This window comes from Artemia franciscana, chromosome 20 (genome assembly GCF_032884065.1).
Source record: "Artemia franciscana chromosome 20, ASM3288406v1, whole genome shotgun sequence".
NCBI lineage: Eukaryota > Metazoa > Arthropoda > Branchiopoda > Anostraca > Artemiidae > Artemia > Artemia franciscana.
The window spans coordinates 25,715,279-25,736,044 of record NC_088882.1 but is presented as its reverse complement, the minus strand read 5'-3'; the positions used below and the strand labels follow the sequence as shown (position 1 = coordinate 25,736,044).

The 20,766-nt window shown below is 37.6% G+C and overlaps 1 protein-coding gene across 9 annotated transcripts in view; it reads right to left on the bottom strand.

Moving 5' to 3' along the window:
- The window catches only part of LOC136039958 (activating transcription factor 7-interacting protein 1-like), a 114,196-nt gene that overhangs the window by 28,351 nt on the left and 65,079 nt on the right, over nt 1-20,766 (bottom strand). For 8 of the 9 annotated variants that reach the window (XM_065723981.1, XM_065723972.1, XM_065723978.1 and 5 more), the window contains 3 exons: nt 6,906-6,996; nt 4,224-4,567; nt 720-860 (listed from right to left, as the gene is read on the bottom strand). In XM_065723981.1, coding sequence (XP_065580053.1) covers nt 720-860; nt 4,224-4,567; nt 6,906-6,963 — 543 coding nt within the window. In that variant the 5' untranslated portion in view covers nt 6,964-6,996. Of the gene's footprint in view, nt 1-719; nt 861-4,223; nt 4,568-6,905; nt 6,997-20,261; nt 20,340-20,766 lie in introns of those variants that run through there. The other variant, XM_065723975.1, reaches the window with a different exon arrangement.

The following is a 20,766-nucleotide window of genomic DNA, read 5'->3' as shown; positions in this document are numbered from 1 at the left end:
GTCTTTGCTCTTCATTTTCACTTTTAACAAGCTCACATGCTTGGTGTCACATGTCTTCTAACCGCGTGTGTATTTGCTTTTCATTTTCATTTTTAACTCGCTCACATGCTCAGTGTCACATGTCTTCTAACCGCATGTGTCTTTGCTCTTCGTGTTCATTTTTGACACACTGCCACTTTTCTTCTCACTGCGTGTGCCTTTCCTCTTCATTTTCATTTTTGACTCGCTCACTTTCTCAGTGTCGCATACCCTTCTAACCGTAAGTCTTTGCTCTTCCTTTTCGTTCTTGACTCCCTTTAGCAATGGCTCTTGTTTTAGCTGCCCATATTGGTGTTGTCGCAATTGACAGTCCAGGTTTTCGATTTTCGCATCTTACCACGTTTGACAGTTCAGGTGTTAGTTCTACAGAATCATCATTTATAGTACCTGCAACCCACAATTTTCGCTTTTTGGGCCTTCCAACAGACATTATATCATATAAATAACTGATGCTTTGGAAACTCAACAATCTTATTTATGCTATGCATGAAATCATATAAGAAAATGCTTATATGATGTGCTAGCATACTACATGACGTCATTTTGCAAAAAAAAAATCAAGGCTCTCAACGAAATATATATATATATATATATATATATATATATATATATATATATATATATATATATATATATATATATATATATATATAAAAGATGAAAATTGATAAAAAACTCACATGTTGACAATACATCTTTATCTTCGACGCCAAAGTCATTATCATATTACGCCCTTCTTGGACTTCACGTCGAAGCTCGTTGATATAGCTCTGATCCTTTATGTGTCGGACTAAATACCGCATAACAAGATATTCAAGCCTCTAAAAGAAGTATAAAAAAATAAGATGAATTGCGGCAATCATAACAAACGTATTCCATAAAGTTTTAAAGATATTAAATTGTTGCATAGTATAAGAAACCTTACATACTTCGACATACACAAAGACGTACAAAGCATTTGATACATTCAAAAAAAAAACTATGCATATACACATACCTCTCTGACCAGTATTTCATGACATGGAGCTCTTTAAAGCTTTCCGCATTTGTTATCTCAACGCATATCAGACTGTATGATCCACCAATATGTTTCACTAAACGTTAAAAAAAAGTAGGAAAATATTGTTTCTGTAAGCAGATAGCTAATTCTAGTGTCGCTAATGCTGCAGTCTTATGACCTCTCAGATGAGGGGAATATTGCCACAGACTGTTGACTAGCCTTATTGGCAAAGCTCATGAACCTAAGATAGCGTTCATAATAGTCCGTACTATCTAGGCTTTCAGGCTGTCATCAGCACTAGAGATCAATTTTAATGGGAGAGGGGTGCTCTATTTGTGAGCTAATGGACATTTCAATTTCACTGATTTCAGCTTAACCTTACTTCAGCATTTGCTTTATGTTTTGCAATTTCAAAAGGTTGCATATTCGATTGCAATCCACCAGCATCACTAAAATTTCAACACAAATTTTGCTGAAAGAAACTTAAGCATTCGATATTACCTCGGGACACCAGACAGAGATTATAAAATTTCCTACATTAGCAGATCTAGGAACTTCAGAGATTAGTGATTAGATTAGGGATTAGCAGAAAAATAGCAAATACCAGACGTTTACAACCAAAAATTCCTTTCCGATTGTCATTGAAAATAAAGCTTTCATTATCTAAGAATTAGTAAAAAAAAAGAATTAGTAAAAAATCTTGTAGGAAAAGCGCGCAAAAAGCTCGGCTGGGTTGAATCACACTGTGAAAATTCTTTCTAGGATATGGTGATGGTGTCATAGAGATATTCATCGGAATCGTGGATTTCCTCTCATTCTACACCCCTGGTCAATCATGGGATATGACTTTGATATTACATACATTTCTCTTTCTTAAGGAAGCATACGTATTCTTGAGAATACCGTCGAACCGGGTAATTTCATCAGTACCTTCATATTTGATGAGGAGAAGGGTTCAATCTAATTCTTGGTTGTTTGTTCCATCTTCCAAATCTTGTTTCCAATTCCATCTTCCATCTTGTTTTGTTCTCGTCATTGCACACAGGATACAGACATTGAACATAAACGTAACATAGAAAAGATTAGGACTTGACATTATTGAAGTGCCCAGCAAACATCGATGAATCAAATTCAAAGTTACAAGCAAGCAACTGATTTGTGAAATAACAAATGTCTCTCACATCTATGTGTTCGGGTTTTCAATACTTTTGAAGGTACTTTTGTCTTATAGCCACCACACTCAAGTTCTTCGTCTGAGTAGAACCGGTTTCTTTCTGCATTTCAGTATGTACTCGGTGATAATCAGCTTAGCGTGAGAGAGATAAACCACAATCTTAATTAAATATTTTATATAGAGAGTTGATATTTTGGTTAGGTTAGAATAAGTTTTGTTAGAAATCATTTAAGTACCGTCAAATGTAATGCGTTCTTGGCAGCCTGATTTCCATAATTCTCAGTTGTAGTTTCTATAATTTTGCTTCTAAAGTATTATATTTTCATAATATTTAGGTATATATTTCATTAGGATTAACCCAACTTCACTTCTTGAGTGTGGTGGCTATAAGACATAAGTACCCTTATAAAATTGGGTATAGGCCACTGTCTTTGGCACTTTGCAATTCCTCATCGTAAAAATCCATCGAAAATATCTCGTTGTCTTCGGTGGTATATTGATGCTTCATCTGCCTAGTCTCTTCCTATTCGCTGAAGAAAAAAAACAATGAAAGTTTATTATATATTTCCATAAGTTTATTCAAACCATAAAGAAATAATGCAGTGTTCTTTAATGTGATAAGATAAAGATCCTCCAGAGCCATTGCTGACGCATAGGGCGTCGAATCGACGTTTCAGTTGCTGGGTGTTTTTTTTTTTACAGGGACAAGTAGCAAGCTTGTCGCCCAACCTTGCTGCGGCGGGGATCGAACCCGGGGTCCCATATTCCCAAGAAGAACATCAATCCACTGTGCTAAAACAGGTTTTTCAATGTGAAATATCTGGAAATTAGAAGGCGAGTGTTTCTTATAAATCACTTTCGTTATTGCAGTCCTAATTGAACTAGGGCTATGATATAATACTGTATCACTCTTTGAATAGTTTTCTTTACATATGTTAACAAAGTCACCCTCCTCACCCTCTTTGATATCTAAGTAGAGTCCTCTATTCATACATTTTGACATTCATACTTGGTGACATTTGACATTCATACTTGGTGACATTTGACATTCATACTTGGTGACATTTGACATTCATACTTGGTGACATTTGACATTCATACTTGGTGACATTTGACATTCATACTTGGTAACATTTGACATTCATACTTGGTGACATTCGCGTTTCAAATCTCTGATTACAAATCTAAGCTTGCTTCATCTGAGCAGTTGAGGATACTATTGGAAATAATGCGGCCCAAAATCAGAACATATCAAGAACGTCTTAGGGTGTCCACCCCACCCCCCTCCAACTTTACACATAAATTTGTTTACTGTTTCGACTAATGATCCTTCATAGATCACTGGGCAATGGTACTAGGTTATCACACATAAAAATCACGTAAAATAACGCTAAATAAAAAACACAATAAGTACACATTTCAAACAGTGTATTTGAGCCTTTCAACATTACTTATAAGAACTTCTGAGACTGCTCACTACAAACTCGAGGAACATATCTAAAAAAAAATACTAAGTGGATTTCTGACCAATCAAGACCATGTAAAGTGTTCATGTTAGAATCATGCCCGTAATTTCAATTTTAATGTTTTGATGACGCTAATCAAGGTCCTTGGTATTGCCCAGTATGCACCCCCTCCCCTTTACCATTTTTACAGAAACATGAACGTTATGAATCTGGTTGACTTTATCCTGGAAAACTAAAATAGAAAAAAATATCTAAAAACTACCTTAAATAATTTCAATCGCTTTACCCAGAAAAAATGAAATGTCCAGTAATGTAATCAGTAAGATATAACCTAGCGAAGGCCAATCCACGGCCCATAGTAACAAAAAAAAGGTAAAAATGCGTTTTAAATGTGATGATTACGTTATAATTCATCTATGTTCCCCACTTGCTCTGCTCTATCTCTTACTGTTTTGCTCCACCCTTTAGGGATTAACTTACAGCGTCGTAATCACTGGTAACATAACATCCGTAAGCTGATTGCTTTAATATTAGAAAAACTCACCTGCCTAGATATTGTTCTTACGAAACTTTCTAATTTCTGGTTCTCTGAACATGGTGCATTCACCAGCTTAGAAGATGGCGTCGTATCTCCTTTTGCTGTTTTGTTTTCTAACGCCTCCTTTTCCAGCATAGCCAATGCAACATCAGCCATATTAGAACTGGGTAGCGAAACTCCTAAGTCCATTTGTCCATTTTTATTCAAGTCACTTGTACTGTCAGATTGAGAGTTTGACTCTTTAGGTTCACCTTGATCCTGCTTTTGCGAGGAAATCGGTGAAGAATCGAGCGACAAAGATTCATTGGAAGTGCTTTGCTCACCATTGGAAAATATTCCATCTTTGGAATCTTAAAAAAAAAAAATTTAAAAAAAATCTTGTCTTGAAATTACCTCAACAGTGTGTTTTCATCAGGATTTCCATATCTCATTCAGCCACCTAGCGTGTGGTGTGGCTGGCCTACGCGGCAGACAAATGTGATGCCACTTTGACGAGAATCATTTATATTAAACATTCAAATTCCATTTTGTTTATCTATAGGCAAGTAATGTATGAAATATCTCAATGATTGATAGACACAGGGTCGTCAAAAATTTAAAATCACAATCAACTTCTTAATTAAAGCGATAAAAGGACTTTTTGGAAGTTAAATTCAATTTAGGGGACCATCAAGTGAATTCAGCACCTTCGGGGAGAGAGAGAGAGAGAGAGAGAGAGAGAGAGAGAGAGAGAGAGAGAGAGAGAGAGAGAGAGAGAGAGAGAGAGAGAGAGAGGGAGAGGGGAGAGAGAGAGAGGAGAGAGAGAGAGAGTTGTTATTTAGTTTTCCGTCGGAAACATTTGTCATTGCGTGTGCGCAAAGGCGGAGTCACAAAGCTTGTGTGGTTTTGGATGTGTCAAAAATATCAATGGAGAGTATTGGAATTTTCGCTACTCAATATTCCCTTTACTGTGTCCCAGACTGAATAAACTTATCCTTCATCGTATACTTATATCAGTTACCTAATTAATTTATTTTGATTGAATATAAAATTTAAGTTTGAAAAGTATTCTTGAATACCAACTCCAGAGAGTTTACTGAAAGAATCGTCAATTAAAGAAGTACAGAAAGAACTATCAATTATTTCTGTTGAGGGGTCTTTAATTTGAGTCTTCGAAAAATTTTAAGAGAGTCTTGGGAGGGGAGAGTAATTTTATACCTAAAAACCGCGCAAGAGAGTAAAAGCAACTTCTTAAAGTTTCTTGTCCATCGGATGAACAATGTAGTAATGCACACAGGAAAAAGACAGACACACATACTATAATCTTATACATACTCAAGGTTATAGGGGAAATATTTTATTTTTCAAACAAAAAAAGATGATGTAATTAGCACAACGTTTTATCTAGATGTATTTTGTATTCATTACTCATTTCTCTTATTCGTGATGATTCCCGAGGAATTAAATTTTAGCTTTATCGCCCCTTTCAATTTTTAACTTTCTTTCTTTTTCATTTCTTTCCGATTATATTTAAGTTTTTAAAACAATTTTCTATTGTCTTTGGTTGGTCAAACATAGTTGAACTAGATTGCCGATAGATGTGTTTTAAGAGGATTCAATACTTCAAACATTTTATGAGCCTCAACGTCGACTGACTGTCTCAAAGGCAAAGGGCCCATTAGCTAATTTTCCTAGAGGACTGCTAATCATTGAAACCTATTGAGGATTTATGATTTGATTACGAAATTCGATTGAAAAGACAATCGAATTTTGTCGGCAAAGTTTTGAATTGAAGTGGATGGCAGCACATAAAATTCGAAGAGCTGTCAGACTGATCAAATGACATTTCTTTCGGGTGATTTTGGGCATCTTCCTAGGAGGTATACTAGAAGTTTTATCGACAACCATTTCCTGAATTTTAAAAAGAAAATTCTGCTCCGTTTGATCGAAAAAACAAAAATTTACACTTTCTAATGCAATAAGTTTCTGCCATTCATACAGATCGCCTATCCAAGCTCTACAAGTTATGGTAAGACCGCCCAGTGAATTCGAAACAGTTTGACCAAAAAAAACTAAAACAGTTTATAATGGATGAGACAGGTAGATTCTTAATGATATCAAATCCCCTTATATAGTATCAGTTACTGAGCAACCACTCAGTTACTGAGCAACTTGATACCATATTATAAAGTAATATTAATATAAAACTATCCTAAATGTCTGAATTTGATGGGGCTTGTAAACCCATCAATCCCACTCTCTTACTGGCAATGTTTACCTCTTTTGTGATGTTACTTGGATTTTGTATAAAAACTCTTTCATTGTCAGCATCAAAAGTTCCATTCAGATATATTCCTTCAACTTAAGGATATGTAGGGAACATTTTACATTCCTTCCGCCGATTGATCGCGGGGAAACGAATGAAATTTTATATTTTTATTGACGTGGGTTTTAAACCTCTGTTCCTTAGTTCTCAGATATGCAAATTGCTTTAGTTTTCGTCGAGATCGATCTCCTTTTTTGCGGATATTCTCCCCACCCCCTTCTAAAGTTACTTAATATTCTTATTCTAATTACTTTCGAAAAAAATCCTTAAACTAAGATATTGCAATCATGGAACGATTATAAAGGTATATATAAAGATACAAGCTATAAAGAAATAAAGGGAATGAAGGATAAAAAAAAATTCGGATAACTAAAAGTACTTACTGTTTTTTCCTCCGGAAAGAATATTTTTTATGCCATTGTCTAAATCGCACTGAACCATTGCCAGACTAGTTTAGATCACCTTAAATTATACCTAAAAAACGAAGTTTATTCAAATAAAAATCGAATCTACTTTCACTCATACACTTAGCATGCTGCTCTTTCATTACATTCACTTCAAACAACAAGTTAAGCTATGATTATACAAAAGGCTGAGCAAGCCGAACTATGTAATTGAAGTGACGAGTGATACATAAATTCTTTGACATAGTTAGTTTTCGCTGCTAATATTCGCTAAATCGAAATCGATACTTTAAAATTCGTTAATTCGCTGATTCGTTTTCTCTCCTGATCCTCCTATATGTATTTACCCCTTCTTGATTTAATAAATGTTGGTAGGCATGCCCATGAGAATCTATTGTGATATACCCACTACCGCTCAAGTTGTTCATGCATAGACGGACTGAAAATTGGTTTCATTCGCTAGTTTCTTTCAACTTAGCGTGAGAAAAGACAAAGAGAAGTGACAGAATACATGGAAAATATGTAATTTGGGCTATATATTTTCACATTAGGGGGGGATATTTGTACAGATGCTAACACATTTTGCATGCAAACCTAATTTGGGCTATATATTTTCACAATAGGGGGGGGGGATATTTGAATAATTGTTGCTAACACATTTTGCATGCAAACCCGCTATACTTTACCCCCCCCCCCACCTCCTCTAATGTGGAAATATATAACCCAAATTTAGATTTATGTATTATATTTTTATCATACTTGGGTATATTTTATTAGGCTTAACCTAACTTAACTTCTTGGGTGGTAATAGTTATATCATAAAAGTACCAGTTTTTATGGCACTTGGGTTAATTTAAATTTCCGGTTAATTAGAAAAAACGAGGTATTTTCAACTTATGAAAGAGTGATCGGATCTTAACGAAATTTGATGTTTAGAAGGATATCGTGTCTCAGAGCTCTTAATTGAAATTTAATTGAAATTCCAACCAGATCTGGTGACATTAGGGGAATTGGAGGGGGGAAACCTAAAATTTTGAAAAACGCTTAGAGTGGAGGGATCGGGATGAAACTTGGTGGGAAAGATAAGCACAAGTCCTAGATACGTGATTGACATAACCGGAACGGATTCGCGCTCTTTGAGGGAGTTGGGGGGAAGGTTAATTCTGAAAAATCAGAAAAAGAGGCATTTTAAACTTACGAAGGATTGATCGGATCTTAATGAAATTTCATATTTAGAAGTATCTTGTAACTCGGATTTCTTGTTTTAAATCCCGACCAGATCCAGTGTCATTGGGGGGAGTTGGGGCAGGGGAACCGGAAATCTTGGAAAAGGCTTAAGAGTGGAGAGATCAGGATGAAACTTGGTGGGAAGAATAAGCACAAGTCCAAGATACGTGGCTGACATAGCCGGACCGCATCTGATCTCTTTGGGGGAGTTGGGGTGCAATTCGTAAAAATTTGAAAAAAGAGGTATTTGTAACTTACAAACGGGTGATCAGACCTTAATAAAATTTGATATTTAGAAGGATCTTGTGCTTCAGAGCTCTTATTCTAAATCCTGACCAGATCTGGTGGCATTGGGGGGAGTTGAAGGGGGAAACCGAAAATATTGGAGAATGTAAAAATTAAGGTATCTTTATCTTATGAATGGGTGATTGGATCTTAATGAAACTTGATATATAGAACAGTTTTATGTTTCAGATGCTCTATTTTCAATTCAACTCGGACGGGGACATAGGGGATTGGGGAGGGGGGAATAGAAATCTTGAAAACCGGAAATCTGGGAAAACGCTTAAAGAGTAGAGAGATCGGGATGAAACTTGATGGGAAGAATAAGCACAAGTTCTAGATACGTGATTGACATAATTGGAACAGATCCGCTCTCTTTGGGGGAGTTGGGGGGGGGGAGGTATTAATTCGGAAATATTAGAAAAATTGAGATATTTTTAACATAAGAACGGGTGACCGGATCTTAATGAAATTTGATATTTAGAAGGAACGCATTTCTCAGAGCTCTAATTTTAAATCCCGACCAGATCTGGTGACATTGGGGGGAGTTATAGGGGGAAACCGGAAATCTTGGAAAACGCTTAGAGTGGAGAGATAGGGATGAAACTTGGTGGGTAGAATAAGAAAATATCGTAGATACATGATTGACGTAACCAGACTGGATCCACTCTCTTTGGGGGAGTTAGGGAGTCCAGGGTTTTGGCGAGTTTGGTGCTTGTGGACGTGCTAGGATGACGAAAATCAGTAGGCGTGTCAGGGACCTACACAAATTGACCTGACAAAGTTGTTTTCCCCGATTCGACCATCTGGGGGGGGGGGGGCTGAAGGGAGAGAAAAAATAAAAAAAATGAGGTATTTTTAGCTTACGAGTAGCTGATCGAATCTTAATGAAGTTTGATATTTAGAAGGACCTTGTATCTCAGAGATCTTATCTTAAATCTCGACCGGCATTAAGCCTCTGGTTTTTCTTTTAAATCAATCTATTGATTCTTACAATTTTGCTAGAGCTCATGCCATATGAGCTTTCTGCTCTTCCGGCCTCGTCACAAGTGCCATATGAGCTCTTAACTCTTGTTTCTTTTGTGGCGGTTACAATTTTGAAAACGAAATTCCAGGTTCTGATTGGTGGGGTTAAATTTGTCAGACATGCTTGTAGGAAACATTCTTACTGAAAATACAAGTATTTATAATGTTTTTCTTTTACTTGTTACTTCCTTTTCTTTTGTCACCAGTACACAACTAGAAGAGAGAATCCAGTAATGTCTGCACCTATAGGGTCTTAAATTTGCTTCGCACTGCGGTAATTTCCCTTTCCCCAAAGTCCTATGACCTAGCTCGTTCACCAGTTTATTGAGCCTCTGGCGGTCATATATCTCCCGTCCGCAAAGAGCATATTTTGTGTAAGGAATATTATGTAAAATCAGAAGGAATGATGGATTGATTCAGTGGATTGATTTGAGACATGAAAACAATGTTTACTGAAGAAGCCAATGTGATGAACATAATCACTATACGAAAAGAATTTAACACAACCGTCAATCACATAAAAGAGAATGGACTAGGTCACCTAATGAAACATGAGCTAAGAGCTCATATGGCACTTGTGACGAGGTCAGAAGAGCCAAGAGCTCATATGGTATGAGCTCTAGCAAAATTCTAAGAATCATTAGATTGCTTTAAAAGGAAAATCAGAGGCTTAATGCCGGTCGGGATTTAAAATAAGGGCTCTGAGTCACGAGGTCCATCTAAATATCAAAATTCATTAAAATCCGATCACTCACTCGTAGGTTTAAAAAAAAGCTCAATTTTTAAAAAAATTTTCCTCTTCCTTCAGACCCTCAGAAGGTTGAATCGGGGAAAACGACTTTATCAAGTCAATTTGTGCAGCTCCCTGACACGCATATTAATTTTCATCGTCCTAGCACGTCCAGAAGCACCAAACTCGCCAAAGCACTGAACTCAGCCACCTAACTCCACCAAAGAGAGCGGATCCAGTCCGATTACGTCAATAACGTATCTACGACATTTTTGAGCCTTTTCCAAGATTTCCGGTTTCCCCTCCAACTCCCATGTCACCAGATCTGGTCGGGATTTGAAATAAGAGCTCTGAGACATGAGTTCCTTCTAAATATCAAATTCCATTAAAATTCGGTCACCCGTTCTTAAGTTAAAAATACTTCAATTTTTATGATTTTTCTAAATTAACAACCCCCAGCTCCCTCAAAGAGAACGGATCCGTACCAATTATGTCAAACTCGTATTTATAAATTATTCTTATTCTTCCCATCAAGTTTAATCCCGATCTCTCCACTCTAAGGGTTTTCCAAGATTCCGGTTTCCAAGATTTCTGTCCCCCCCCCCCGCAACCCTCTATATACCCGGATCCAATTCGAATTGAAAATGGAGCATCTGAGACATACGATTCTTCTATATATCAAGTTTCATTAAGATTCTATCACCCATTCGAAAGATACCTCGATTTTCTTGTTTTCCAAGAATTCCGGTTTCCCCCTCCAACTCCCTTCAATTTCACCGGATCTGGTCTTGATTTAAAATTAGAGTTCTAAAGCACTGGATCCTTCTAGATATCAAATTTCATTAGGATCTGATCACCCGTTCGTAAGTTACAAATACCTGATTTTTTTCTAATTTTTCCGAATTACTCCACCCCCAACTCCACCAAAGCGAGCAGATCCGGTCCGGTTATGTCAGTCACCTATCTTGGACGTGTGCTTATTTTTTCCACAAGTTTCATCCTGATCTCTCCACTTTAAGCGTTTTCCAAGATTTCCGCCCCCCTTCCTAATGACACTGGATCCGGACGGGATTTAAAATAAGAAATCTGAGTTTCGAGGTCCTTCTAAATATGAAATTTCATTAGGATACGATCACTCTTTCGTAAGTCAAAATACCTCATTTTTTCTAATTTTTTAGAATTAACTCTCCCCTAAACTCCCCCAAAGAGAGCAGATCCGTTCCGGTTATGTCAATCCCGTATCTAGGACTTGTGCTTATTTTTTCCCACCAAGTTTCATGCCGATTCCTCCACTCTAAGCGTTTTCCAAGATTTTAGGCTCCACCCCCCCCCCACAATTTCTCCTTCACCGGATCCTGTCGGGATTTAAAATAAAAGCTCTGAGACACGATATCCTTCTAAAACTCCAATTTCGTTATGATCCGATCACTCCCTTCGTAAGTTAAAAATACCTCATATTTTAAGTTTTTCAGAAGTAACCCTCCTCCCCCAACTGCCCAAAAGACAGCAGATCCGTCCCGGTTATTTCAATCATTTATCTAGGACTTAAGATTATTTTTACCGCCAAGTTTCATCCCGATCCCTCCACTCTAAGCGTTTTCCAAGGTTTTAGGTTTCCGCAACTCCCCCCCCCCCTCATGTCACCGGATCCAGTCGGAAATTTAAAATAAGAGCTCTGAGACACGATATCCTTCCAAAAATCAAATTTCATTAAGACCCGATCACTCCTTCGTACGTTAAAAATACCTCATTTTTTTTAATTTTTCAGAATTAACCCTCCCCCCCCCCGAAGAGAGAGGGTCCGTTCCGGTTATGTCAATCACGTATCTAGGACTTGTGCTTATTTTTCCTATCAAGTTTCATCCCGATCCATCAACTCTAAGCGTTTTCCGAGGTTTTTGGTTCCCCCTCAATTCTCCCAAATGTCACCGGATCCAGTCGGGATTTAAAATAAGAGCTCTGAGAAACGAAATTCTTCCAAACTTCAAATTTCTTTAAAATCTGACCACTCCTTCGTAAGTTAAAATACCTCATTTGTTCTAATTTTCATAATCAACCCCCCTCCCAACTCCCCCAAACAGAGCAGATCCGCTTCGGTTATGTCAATCACGTATATATGACTTCTGCTTATTTTCCCCACCAAGTTTCATCTCGATCCCTCCATTCTAAGCGTTTTCCAAGATTTTAGGTCCCCCCCAACTCCCCCCAATGTCACGGGATCTGGTCAGGGTTTAAAATAAAAGCTCTGAGACACGATATCCTTCCAAACATCAAATTTCATTAAGATGTCATCGCCCGTTCGTAAGTTAAAAATACATCTATTTTTCCGAATTAACCGACCCCCACTCCCCCCCCAGATGGTCAAATCGCGAAACGACTATTTCTAATTTAATTTGGTCTGGTCCCTGATACGCCTGCCAAATTTCATCGTCCTAGCTTAGCTGGAAGTGCCTAAAGTAGCAAAACCGGGACAAACAGACCGACAGAATTTGTGATCGCTATATGTCACTTGGTTAATACCAAGTGCCATAAAAACTGAGTATATGAATTTTCCAACTTGTGATTCACAAATAAGTTAATCAAAGGTTAAACAGTTTTAAATTTGAATTATCTATCTTCTATGTAATTTATATGTATTACATATTCGGCATTCATTACCATATCTATTAGCAATAGTGCAATTCTTGCACGACCAACTTCCCAGAACATAAACACAGAATATATATCTGGAAATTATGAAATAAACTGGAAGAAAAAAACTCCTGACAATATATAGAAAACAAAATCGGTTTATGTGTTTCTGTCTAATCCTTTAGAGCTGTCAAGTTCCTATTGGCTCTCTTAAGAGAGAGGAGTTATCTCGCGAAGTACAACATATAATATAAGTATATAAAAATCCATCACTGAATTGATTCGAGATGGATGAACAACTATATTTTGCTCCAAAAGCGAATATAATAAACATAAGCATCATACAAATAGGAGTGAACGGAATGTCATTCACATAGAACAGACTAGGTCACTTACTCAAATTAATTTAAAAAACATTTTCCACAAAATAAGTTCTTCACAGAAAAGTAAAGAGCTCCGTTAAGCCAAAAATGAGAGGAAATAAATTCATATAATCTTCCAAGCGAAAACTACCACAAATCACTATCAATAAATAAATGAAACTCAAAACGAACGGAAATTACAATAAGTAGCTGAGTCAAAGTTAAAACAAGCAAAGATTAACATTAGTACGGATGATAAACCCCATGCCTTCTCAAGATTAGAGCATAATTTGCGTTTTACAGAAAAAAAACGAATGACCGTTGATTGTCAGTTTAATATACTAATATTTATTCCTAAAAGTTTAGATTTTTTTATGAAAGTAAAAAAAGTGAAGCCATTTAAAAAAGCAAAGCGCAAATTATGGTCTGGTTCTTTTTCAAAGTTTCTACGACACCAAATGCCTATCTCAAAATTTCTATCAGATGCTTTTCAGGAAAATCCAAGGCAGGGGGAGTATGCACTTCTCAGTAGCTCTCAATTTTAAAAAGGACACTACAACTTCTGATCACTAATCCAATGAGCCCCTCCAAAATTATACGATCACACTTTCTATATATACCTTATATGCCCCAGGGCATAACTTATAACCCTTAACCCGAGGGCTGTAGTGAGGGGGTGTCATCCAGAAAGACATAATTTCCGGGCCTTTAAATTAAGTTGAACGAAATGGCTATCTCAAAATTTTGATTAGATGTGTTTGAGGAAATGGTGAGCGTGTGGGGAGGAGTTAGTTGCTTACAATCACTTTCAACTATTAAAAAGGGCACTAGCCCTTCTAATTTCCAAACGAATGAGCTCTTTCAAAGTTTCTACGACAACTAATGGCAATTTCAAATTTTCTAACAGAAGCATTTCAGAAAAATACGCCGTGTGTGGGGTGGGGGTATCCGCCCTCGGATCACTCTGAATCGGATATTTGATGATTAAAAAATGTAATAAACTTCTGATTAGCAATCCAATGAGCCCCCTCCGAAGTTTATACAATCACCCTTTGTATATTAACCTTATATACCCCCAGGGTAAAACGTACAACACTTGCCCTGGGGGCTGTAAGGAGGTTGTTATCCTTAAATACATACTTTCCGAACCTTTCAACTATGTTGAACAAAGTGACTATCTCAAAGTTTTGATTGAATGTGCTTGGGGAAATGGTGGGCGAGGGATGAGGGGTTAGTTGCCTTCTAATCACTTTTGACTATTAAAAAGGGCACTAGCCTTGCAATGTCCAATCGAATGAGTTCTTTTTGAAGTATCTACAACAAAAAACGACAATCTCAAAATTCCTATCATAAGGATTTCCGGAAAATACGACGTGCGGAAGGGGGTATCCATCCTCCGATCACTCTGGCTCTTAAAACGGCACTAGAGCGTCTGATTAAAAAGTCGAATGAGCCCCCTCCAAAGTGTATACGATCACCCTTTCTATATATACATTATATAGCTCGAGGGCATAGCTTGAAACCTCGCCCTGAGGGGTCTGGGGTGTTGTCATCCTCAAATATATAATTTCCAGACCTTTCAATTATGTCGAACACAATGGATATCTTAAAATATGTTTTGGGGAATGGTGGGCATGGGAGGGAAGTTAATTGCCCTCCAATCACTTTTGACTATTAAAGAGGGCACTAGTCCTTTCAATTTCCAATCGAATGAGCCCTTTTCGAAATTTCTGCGACAACAAATGGCCATTTCAAAGTTTCTGTCAGACATATTTCGGGAAAATAAGAGGTGTAGGGTGGAGGGAATCCACCCTCCCATCACTTTGAATCTCAAAAAAGGGTACTAAAACTTCTGATTAAAGTCCAACAAGCCCCCTCCAAAGTTTATACAATCAGTCTTTCTATATATGCCCTTATATGCCCCCAGGGCATAACTAACAACCCTTGCCCTGAGGGCTCTAGGGGGGTTGTCATCCTTAATTACATAATTTCTGGACCTTAAAACTACGTAAAACAACATGGCTATCTCAAAATTTTGATTGGATGTGTTTGGGGAAATGGTGGGCGTGGAAGGAGGGATTAGTTAACTTCTAATTATTTTCGACTATTAAAATGGGCACTAGCCCTTTCAATTTCCAATCGAATGAGCTCTTTTCGAAGTATCTATGACAAAAAATGACAATCTAAAAATTTCTATGAGAAGCATTTCGGAAAAATACAACTTGTGAGGAGGGGTATCCACCCTTCGATCACTCTGAATCTTAAGACGGTACTAGAACGGCCGATGACCAATCAAATTAGCCCCCTCTGGAGTTTATACGATAACCCTTTTTAAATATACCTTATATGCCCCGATGGCAAAACTTACAACCCTTGTCCATAGGGCTGTATGGAGGTTGTTACCCTTAAATACATCAATTCTGAACCTTTCAACCATGTTAAACAAAATGGCTATCTCAAAATTTTGATTGGATGTGTTTGGGGAAATGGCGGGCGTCGGAGGAGGGGCCCCTTTCAATCACTTCGGGCTATTAAAAAGGGCACTAACTCTTTCAATTTCCAACCGAATGAGCTCTTTTCGAAGTTTCAAGGATAACAAATGAAAATCTCTAAAGTTCTATTAGATGCAGTTTGGGAAACCACGAGGTGTGTGTGTGGGGGGGGGGTGAAAGGGGTATTCACCCTACCATCACTTTGAATCTCAAAAAAAGGCACTAAAACATCCAATTAGCAATCCAATAAGCTCCCTCTGAAATTATACAATAACCTTATAAGCCCCCAGGGCACAACTGAGAAAATGAGAATCCCTAAGAAAAAAGCATCTTAAAATATTACGTAACATCCCACGTGTGTACACCGTCATTACGTAACATCCCACGTGTGTATACCGTCATTATGTAACAGTCATATGTGCACTGCCAATACGTAACACCAACGTGCGCGCTGCCATTACATCATTCTCAATAGATCTAGCGAGTCTAGTAAGGTAACGTCAACCACAATAAATCTATCAAATCACGCAAGATTCCGTCACATCCCTGCGTGTGCACCGTCATTATGTAACACACATACGTGTGCCCCCCCCCCCTCCTCAGTTGCAACCAGGGATTCCCCACTTAACTAGAAAACTCTAACAAGCCTTATTACGTAACAAGCACCTGCATCTCTTAGAAAATATTCTATATTTACACGACAATAAAAAGTGAACAAACCCTACTACATAGCGACCAAGGTAAATCCTCAAATGACAACATGAATTCCCCATTATGTATGTGTACTATACCGTTAGAGGTGTGCTCTAGTTTGCACAGGTGCGCGTAATAACGTCTTGAGGGACAGGTAGCTTCAGATTTACCCCCTGTGTGTTGTGGAAAGACTTATGCTGTCACTACTCCCCCCTGAATGACTTTAAAGAGTAAGTGTGGTACATTGCTTTTTCCTTATTTGAAGCATAAGCACCTTTTATTTTTTATTCCAGGTAGGATAGCAGTATGTAACTGTCTCCTTAAACACCTGCAGGTTTGTTGGGTGAAATTAATAGACTGACACCTTTAAATCCCCCCCCCCAAAAAAAAAAACAATAGGTGATATATCTGATGACATGGGGGTTGCCAATGTCTCTTTTTAAAGAGGTCATCCAAAAAATACGACTCTCTATAAAATACTAGACAGCTCCACAAAGCGCTAATTGTGTATCTGTTGGAACAAGACGTCTCCCTGTCCTTGTTCTCCACCTAACAGGTTCAAAGTATGTCAGAGAAATGTCATAAGCAAGTGACAGAAATTAATCGAAGTAGCAGTTACCGTTATTCCCTCTTCATGAGAAAAAAAGGAAACCACGATAATATTCGGCCTAATAGCCTAAGATTTAGCATCAAGAGCGTAAGAAATCATAAAATAGCAACTTTGGATACATCGAACGTTACTTATGGAATACGTAGGATATCTGGCATAGTTTGGTAAATACAATACAAAGATAGCCTCAACAATCTCTGAGTCCACTTAATACAAACTTTGCGTAAAATTAAGGAGGACGTTACAGGTCACAGGGCGGGCCTGTCGACCCCAATTTGAGCGCTTCTGCCTTAGATCTTAAAATCATTGCTTCAACTTTGGATTCCATAAAATAATCATGCGAGTAAATTACTTTAGTTTAAAGATGTTTCCAGCAACCTTGGAGATTTTTGGAAATCGATCAGGCGTCCTTATTGGTAGATATAGACACTAAGAAGTAATGAGGAAAACTGACAAATTTTGGGAACAAATTTCCGCGGACTAACATTTTAACTGAGAGCAAGTTTATCCAAGAATTTAAATCCAGTAAATACTAAGAAAACACTTATGGCTTCTCTAATTTTTTCAGGCAGTATTAAAAACAAGTTTATTATATTTTTCAGCACTATTCTTCTCTACTTTTCCCTTTGAAAACGTATTGACTAACGGACAAACATACTTTTCTCTTATGCAGTCAAGATGAGACAATCTATGTATGTATATATGTTACCGTGAATGTCCACAAATTGGTGGAAGTTGACATTCACCGGTGAATGTTCGAAATACCTTATTTTCTGCTTGGATTCAGTCAGCGTTGCCAGTCAACTTTTTTATTCTAATATAAGGTTTAATGATGACAAGTTAGGTTAGAATAAATTAGGTTTGGTTAGGTTGGGTTGCGTTAGCTTAGATTTTTAACCAATTTCTGATATGTAGGACCAAATTTAACGTAATCTGATTTAACCTGGCCTAACCTAAACTAACATAATCTAACCTGACCTAACTCTAAATTTTACCATCATAACTTGTATCAGACTGAAAAGGCTTACTCGTAAAGCTAATTGAATCCAAGCAGAGAACAAGGAATTTCAAATATTCACCGGTGAATGTGGATATAAACAATATTTCGGCCATTGACGGCAACATATACATGGTGGACCAAAGTTTCATAATTCCGAGCCAAAAAGGATGTAACTTAGTGCTAGTACTAGCCAAGTTCTGATTCAAGAAAAACTGATCTATTAATTCCAAGCAACAGACTGAATCGATATGCAAACGAGGCTGGTTAAGATTTTGACTGACTTGGTGCAAAACAAAGCTTAGTCTTGAAACACGGCAAAAACAGGCGAAGTCCCAACTCATCGGAATAAGAGTTATGTCCAAGCAGCAGAATACTCAATGCAAAAACAAATTTTGACCCGGTGCAAAAACATGCAACGATCTGATAAATCCCTGATTCAGCTCAAAAACAAGTAAAATCCAGCCTCATTAGCCATTACAAGCCTTTCGCAGCATAAACATAATACAGTACGAAAAATTTGATTCGGAAATGGGACAATTCAGAGTATGCGGTTTGTAAAGTTTCCCAAAGCGTCACAGCAATAGTTTCAACAGGTCTCCTATATTCCCATCCTCATGCGCTACAAATTTGTTATTGCGCACGCGTGAAGGCGGAGTCAGGACGAAAGATGTGTCTGAAAAAACTGAAGTGTCTCAAAAATCTTTAACGGAGAGTATAGGAATTTTCCGCACTGCCTAATATTTATACTGTGCAAGCTTTTGTTCAAAAACGACTTAAAGGAGTTACAGTTCCAACTGGGCGGAGAAACGAGCTAGGTCCAAGATGTAGACTGATTTTATGTGAAAAAAGAAAGACAAGTCCTCAGTCGATACAAAATCGGGGCAGATCTATAAATGCACTGAGTCGGTGCTGAACGAGCTAAATCCTGATTCAGCATGATAATTGATTTTCAAAATTATATATCCGAGATACAAAAAGTCCCAGTCTCAAATCCTCTTCCAATCATTTAGTAGTAAGGTTAACAGGTAGCTCATGGCATGTCGTTGAAATCAAAAACATACAATCATAATCAATCTTTCATGAGTTCGAAGTGAGTCCACTGTCCCTCAAACATCCTCCTTTTTTTCGTCGTCAGGTTGCCAGCAGAAATATGGACATGTTGTGCCGTGCTTGAAGCAGGATCAATATTCGATCTGTATTATTATAGAGCGAAATCGGGCCAATGGCCCATCTAGAAACCCAATCCGTTAGAACTGTATGGTTTCACAACCCAATGTGTTTGATCTAAGTAAAGTTAGGCATACAAGTAAGGAAAACGTTTAAGGAAGCCCAGAAAAATCAGAAAAACAACTTTATGACAATCACTTCTGTCATTTCTAAAGGCACATTACTTCACTTTACCCCTACCGGCCCCATCTCCTCTTATTACATATTATATTTGAGAACGGTTGGAACGTCAGAGCTTATGGACATACACAGCTCTGTTACAATTGAGATGCAGATAAACCCAGCCGTTACGACAATACGCTACTAAAGTATGATAGGGAATATAGAGTGACTACGGATTTATCCTTCAGCGAGGGGTGACATAAAGTCATGCAATTATCCTTTAGGAATGAAATAAGATAGTATTTATGACTGTAAAAAATGATTTTTTTATGATTTTGTTTAAACGAGCCACTTTAATGAAGGTTAACAACAAACTGGGCCAAACGCCTCTCCGATAACACCCCCCTTAAATAAAACATGTGATACCAATAAGACTGTTCCTAGCGACCGTGCCAAAACTAATTAAAGCGCCCCCGCCTCCTTACTCAAACACAAATGAAAAAGCCCGAGAAGCCCCAGATGCAGTGCCCCCAGCCATGGCACCCTGGGCAAATCGCACCCCGTCACCTCCCCCATTCGATCGTTCCTGGTTTTCAATGTAATCTATAGCCGGTATATCAATGATCTTAAAGCTCAAAAGGAAATACGAGAGTCAACATGGCGTACAACGGTTGTACAGCCCGCTTCTAAAAGTACAAGGATTATTGAGCTAGATGACCAACTCACGCTATTTTGTAGTCGATAAAAGAATAAATTTGGGTTTAGATCTGAAAGGTAGAATTGAGGCAAAACATCATGCACGGGAAGTAAGGATTACATTATTATAATATCAATGCTCCTATTACTTCCCAAGATATATAGATATAACTGAGATAGTGTTTCAGATTCGATTAAAATGAAGTACTGATTTTTGTGAATTGAAAAATATTTAGTCAAACACAATTTACACTTACCACGTGATAGAGGCTACAAGAATAGTTTTAAGAAGGCGGAGGCGACGAGACCATTCTCTCTCAACATCCAAGAACATACTAGAGGGCTAGTGCATTGTAAGTCAGATAGCGCTTGCCAATTTCCAGGCAATATGCCAGGGATGATTCATTGCGCGTTTTTGCAGACGCAGTAAAGAGTAGTTATAAGAATGTTAACTTTGGATGATAGCTCAATTTAATAACAAGGTGTTTAATCTGGTATAATCAGTGGTAATGTACTGTCCGTATAAATGCTATACCAAACCCAAAAATGTGGAGTATTCTATTGGATAAACTGGAATTTTAAACACGAGTACACGTAATTTTACTAGAATTTTACCGTAATCATAGTTGCAGTGATAGCTGCAACCTAGTAGAGAGGAAACCAAGGTCCGTAGTAACCAAAAATGAAACAACACGTTTTTGGAGAAGAAAAAACGGGCTAGTGAGAAAAAAGTTGCCATTTTATGTTAATTCCACGATGGTA